The 5,632-nt window shown below is 38.5% G+C and overlaps 1 protein-coding gene across 1 annotated transcript; it reads right to left on the bottom strand.

The window, feature by feature from the left end:
* Positions 1-435: 435 nt before the first annotated feature.
* Positions 436-5,136, bottom strand: LOC117915377 (protein IQ-DOMAIN 14). The gene is made up of 7 exons (XM_034830944.1): positions 4,848-5,136; positions 4,696-4,732; positions 3,311-3,417; positions 2,709-3,140; positions 2,218-2,460; positions 1,891-2,022; positions 436-1,366 (listed from the first exon to the last, which is right to left on the bottom strand). Exons 3-7 carry the CDS (start codon positions 3,383-3,385, stop codon positions 641-643), a joined length of 1,608 nt encoding a protein of 535 aa, XP_034686835.1. The 5' UTR covers positions 3,386-3,417; positions 4,696-4,732; positions 4,848-5,136; the 3' UTR covers positions 436-640.
* Positions 5,137-5,632: the final 496 nt, after the last annotated feature.

The raw sequence follows: 5,632 nt of genomic DNA, 5'->3' as shown, positions 1-5,632 counted from the left end.
CAAACATTTGACCATTTTACCAAGTAGATCTTGCTCCTATCTCCCAAATCTCCTCATAAAAAGTCTCTTTGAATTCTCTCTAATATAATTCTCACTTTTCTAGGAATAACTCTGACCATTTTACCAAGTAGATCTTACTCTTATCTCTCAAATCTCCCTATAAAAAGTCTCTTTGAATTCTCTCTAATCCAATTCTCACTTTTCTAGGAATAACAAAGAGAACAAAGAGGGACATAAAATAAATAGGGAGATTTGAAAGAATGCTCCTTAAAAGGACAAGTCTTCCTCCTTTGGAAAGGTAGTGTTTTTTCTACAGATAATGTCCTTTTAAAGCTCTCCTCAATAGAGTCCCAAACACCACAATGTTTTTTTCCTCTGCTTTCTCAACAACCAAACAGAAAATAAGGCCTGCTTTTTAGGCTATAGAAATCCAAAAGGAAATGTAACAAGATATCTTTTGAAAACCCAAATCATCTTACATTCAAACCATCAATTCCTAGTACTGTATCTTTATTATTATACATCAGTAATTTGTAAAGATATCACCATACACTCAATTAACAATATGAAGAAAAAAAGAAAAGACTCGCCAAATATGAAATTTAGAAGGTTGAGAAAACAAAAGAAAAGGGTAAAGAGATCACACAAATCGGTTAAATGGCTTCCTCCCAACTGTAGCTGGCAAAGAAACGGTCGAATCCACACTCAAATTCCCAGTAGATTGCAGAGACTGGTGCCTCTCTATCACCCTCTGAGAGGTGGAATCCTTGCTAGAGAACAAGGTGCCTTTGTTCCACTTGAAAGACCCAATGCCTTGACCCAAAGGGAACGAAAGCCGCCTCTTTGATTCAGCACTGGGAGTCACTGGATACCTCTCCTTGGGGTTGCTGTTAGCTCTCACTTTGGCTTTAGCTGACACTGTTGGAGTCATGTAGTTTGGAACTGAAAATGGCGGGCAACTGGTGAGGCTATCATCATCTCTCAGTGGCACATCAAAGGTAGAATCAGCTGCACTAGCTCTCGGCTTTGGATATCTTGATAGATTTGAGCCGTTCGCTTGTGGCACTCTATTTGGAGGGGTCTTTGCTCTTGCAGGTACTGCTGATTTTGAGGACTTTGGTGTGAGTGACTCAAGATTGTCAAACCCGAAACTCTGTTGCCTGTAGTTGCTTGCTTGGGGTCGAGGACTTGGCCTGAGATCTGGAGTCGGTCTTGTGGGTGTTAGTAGGATGCTCTTGGTGGCTTGACTTTCAGGAGGATTTGCCGGAGGGAGCTGACGTTCTAACCAGTTCCACCACCATGGGAATCCCCCAGATCGGATATCCATTATAGATGCTTGGGCTGATTTAGGGGTGGCTTTCCACAACTGTCGACACAGGTTAGTGAAATCATAAAACGATATCAGATAATTGAAAAGGTATAGAGAGTGCAGGAATCTATTCTGTGTAAGAACTGGAAAAGGGCAACCAGAACTAAAATTTTACTTAATTGGATAAACAGTATCCTAATGTCCAGGCCTAAAAGTCATTCGGGTTAGTGAAGCCTATCCGACATGATACAATAAAATATGAACTGGGTAGCATCTATTAGAAAGCATGATATACATTATGACTTGAACCTTAAAGCTTAAACTTGTGGGAAAATTGGTTACCGGATACAGTATTAGAACCCCGTTTAAAGAAAGGTCATAGACTCAAACTTCACAGCAACTTTTATTTCCCTGAATTTATTGAGCTCTTTGTCTATAGGACTATTTGTTTCTCCACATGCAAGCATGAGACCGCATGTGAGGGAGGGTGTTAGAAAACGTTATATACATTGAATGCCCCAATCGTAAAAACCTAAACTTGTAGAAAAATTGATTGTCCAATAATATTAATAGAGTAGTACCTGGTGGGAATATGCATAGGCCATGGCTCTCTCTCTCTTGATGACTGCCTCCACCTTTTTCTGCAACCTAGCTTCTATTTGCTCTTTCGTCAGCTGGCTATCATCCCAGTCTTCATTGTTACCTGCCTCAGACTGTACAAATGCCATCCCATCATCAATTGTACTAATCTTAATTGAAACACAGAACAAAATCGAAAAACAAGCATGATTTCATGTAGATGAGTGTCTTCCCTTTGACTATAGCGATCAAATGATCCTTAAGCATGTGCTCTTCTAATAATGAAAAGCAATCCAACACTAAATCAAACATAGGGAAACTTACTCAGATGGCTGGCTTGAGGCCCATTTGCCTATGCTGCTCTCCAGTTCCTTGTCGTTTTTGTATTGAGATTGACGTTGGAGTGCCTGGTTTTCTAACATCTGGATCCTCCGGGACTGAATCTGTGACTGAACCCGCACTAACAGCTGCATGCATTTCATTGCATTTGTTGTCTGGCGCTTCACATTCTGGCCTCTCACAACTCCCTGTAGCCTCACCAGACCCCTGAGTGCTCTGAAGCTCCTCCTTGCCTACATTGAAAAAATCACATCAGTGAATCATTTCATGGTAAGATCATCTGGCGAAATTCAGTTTAAATTAGAATCATTTCAATTACTCAAAAAATAATTAAATTTGAGTTGTGTTATATTCCCATATTGTATAGCTTTCCTGTTTGATTTGCCATTATTCTACAACAGGAGTATAAAAATCAAAGCCCAACTTCCATGGGATGATTTGCTTGAATTTCTCCAACAAACAAGAAAGAGTGGAAGCTTACCATATAACCTCTGTATGCTGTCTGGATCCTGATAGCTGCAATATGGTGATTCCTGAGAGTTGGTTCGGGTCTGTAGCTGACTTCCTTGTGATGATGAAAAGCCCGAGGAGACGCAGCCCTTGGTGAAGCAGCAGCCCTCGGTGATGCAACAGCCCTCGGTGATGCAACAGCCCTCGGTGAAGCAGCAGCCCTCGGTGAAGCAGCAGCCCTTGGAGAAGTTACCCTCGGAGAGGAAACTCTAGGAGGCACAGGAGTTGGTACTTTTGGTGTCTCAGAAGGCGTTGGAGGCCTAAGAAATATTTTATTTTGCTGCTCTCTTTCAGCATCCCCTAATATTTTTTCAATACTACTTGGCTCTCTGAAGAGCGGAATAAAAGAATGTGTATCTCGCCCTTTCTTTTTCTTCTCTTTCGCATTTTTCCTCTCTGTTCCCTACAACAATTCATAATAATTCCAAAATCAAATGACTTATTACAAGTCCTGTTTCATAATTTTTCGAGCATGGAGGCATTTCCAGCATTCTGGAGGAAGCTAAACCGGGGATTTTGGAGGTTGGAACCCGAAAAAAGTGTCTAAACACCTTGGATAATCTATCTACTTACGTTGACTAGTTTCTCTTTGGAGTTGGGTATGAAAACCCTCTTGATTGCAGAAAACCAACTCCCTTTCTTTCCCATGTTCTGGGCTTTACCATCGCACCGTGGAAAACCTGAAAACAGATTAAACAAATAAGAATCCTCAGACCCAAGTACAAAAACTGAAAATTGACTAATATCAGAAATCTTACAAAAATCTTTCTCAACTTTTCCTGACACGAAGCTCTACTTCAATATTATACTAAAAGAATAATGAGATGAACTGTCTCGGTATCTAGACCCTTTTGTATTGTGATCATCTCAATATCTAGACCTTTTTGGATTGAACATTTCCAGCTTGATTGAAAACCCACAAAACCATGCAACAAAGCTCACAAGGATGTTGGGAATCAAGGCCACAGCTCTAATCTAGGTTATTGACCAGATCAAGTATCATACTATAAGAATAAAGAGATGAATTGCCTCAATATCCAAGACCCCTTCATATAGTTCTTGATTTGGTTTTCGGGTTAATCAAAAGGCTGAAAAATCACACAACAAAGCATAATGGGTTTTTTTCCCAGAATCAAGGCCACACCTCTAGTCTATAGGATATTCACCAACTTAAGTGTTGTACTAAAAGAATAATGAAATGAGTTGTCTCAATATCTAAAATCCTTTTGTTTTGTGATCATCTCAATATCTAGACCTTTTGTATTGTTTTTTATTCGTTTTTCGAATTCATTGAAAACCCGAAAATCGCACATCAAGGCTTACTGGGTTTTTTCTTTTCTCTTTTTTGGAATCAAGGCCACACCTCTAGTCTAGGTTATTTATCAACTCAAGTATTACACTAAAAGAATAATTTGATGGATTGTCCATCTACACCCTTTTGTTCTGCGATTGCCTCAATATCTAGACCCTTCTGTATTTTTCTTGATTCGGTTTTCGGTTATAGGATTAATTATTATCGAAAACCCGAAAAATTATCCGATGACCCGAAAAATCACACATCAGGGGTTTTTTGGAATCAAGGCCACACCTCTAGTCTAGGTCATCCACCAAAGTTATAAATATAGAGGAAACAGAAAACAAGATCCCTATACATACTATATTATATTTATACGGAGGAGTGTGAAGAAACTTGAGCTTCATACTTGATTTTTAAATCCAAAAACAGAACACAGACACCTTTGAAGCTTTCTTCAGAAGATAATAAACTGAATTTATTTTACAAATCCCAAAGTTTCCTTCTAAAAAAAGGTGGAATTTTGAACCAAAATACCCACGAAATATCACAGAAACAGTAACTTTCTTCCACACAAAACTCACAATTCTAGCTGCTGAATCCACCATCTTCCCCAAGAACAAAAGGAAATTTACCAAAGAAAAGAAAAAAAACGGAGAATTACCTGAACCCACCAAGCATATCAACACAATTTCTCACCCCTGCAACAACAGAAAAGAGAAAAGAGACTTCACCTTTTGGAAAATTACAGTAATCATTTCCACCAAAAATCAGAATTAGCAAAAACCCAAAAGAGATCACCCCTAATTTTTGTACCTTGTGAAGGCAAAACTGTTGAAACCCTTGAAAACCCACTTTCAGAAAAGGCTGAAGCAACCAAAAGAAGAGGGGCAGGGGGAGGAGAGATGAAGATGAGCCAACCCTTCTCTTCCTTCCTATAAACTTTAAGCTATATGTTCTTGTTTTTTGGCTTATATCTTTCCCTTTACTTTGAATATGGTTCTCCTCAAGAATTTTCACTTTCTTTCCCACCTTTCACCTTTTGTGGGATATATAATTTTCTTTTCTTTCGGTATGATGATGATGATGAGAGAGAGAGAAAGAGAGGGGGAGAGAGAGAGGGGGAGGTTGGCCACTTTCCTACTCAATATGCCTCCAACTTCAACCAAACTTTACTTCAATGGGAAGACTTATTTGTATTTGTGTTTACATGTGTATTGTACAAACAAACTGATAAATATATATATATATATATATATATATGAAACTGAGTTTGATTTTTTGTGGGGTTTTGTTATTGTTGTTATGGGATCATTATTGGGTTAGGAGGATGGTGATGTGCTGAGAAAATTGGGAAAATATGAGGTGGGTTATGATTGTTTGTGTTCATTCTTTTGGGACATGAACAAGAGCGTGGTCTTTACTGCACTTTGGATCCTTTTGCTTGGCAACTTCTTTGGATGATTTTTTTTCTTTAATTTTAAATTTAGGTTTCAAATTTTCAATTGGAAATGAAAACTATTCAACCATTTCATACATTTTGTATTGCCAACCTATCCATTTTAATTCATAGCTAAACATACCAACAATTTGGAACTATT

The sequence above is a fragment of the Vitis riparia genome, chromosome 5 (genome assembly GCF_004353265.1).
Source record: "Vitis riparia cultivar Riparia Gloire de Montpellier isolate 1030 chromosome 5, EGFV_Vit.rip_1.0, whole genome shotgun sequence".
NCBI lineage: Eukaryota > Viridiplantae > Streptophyta > Magnoliopsida > Vitales > Vitaceae > Vitis > Vitis riparia.
Note: the sequence above shows the minus strand (reverse complement) of the source record. Positions and strands in the feature narration are given on the sequence as shown.

What these genes read in the sequence shown, in the direction of transcription:
- LOC117915377 (XM_034830944.1), bottom strand. Translation starts at nt 3,385, where the DNA reads ATGGGAAAGAAAGGGAGTTGGTTTTCTGCAATCAAGAGGGTTTTCATA. An exon ending in CAGCATACAGAGGTTATATG is followed by an intron (nt 2,461 to 2,708) that starts GTAAGCTTCCAC and finishes TTTTCAATGTAG; the next exon opens with GCAAGGAGGAGCTTCAGAGC. An exon ending in CCTATGCATATTCCCACCAG is followed by an intron (nt 1,367 to 1,890) that starts GTACTACTCTAT and finishes CTGTGTCGACAG; the next exon opens with TTGTGGAAAGCCACCCCTAA.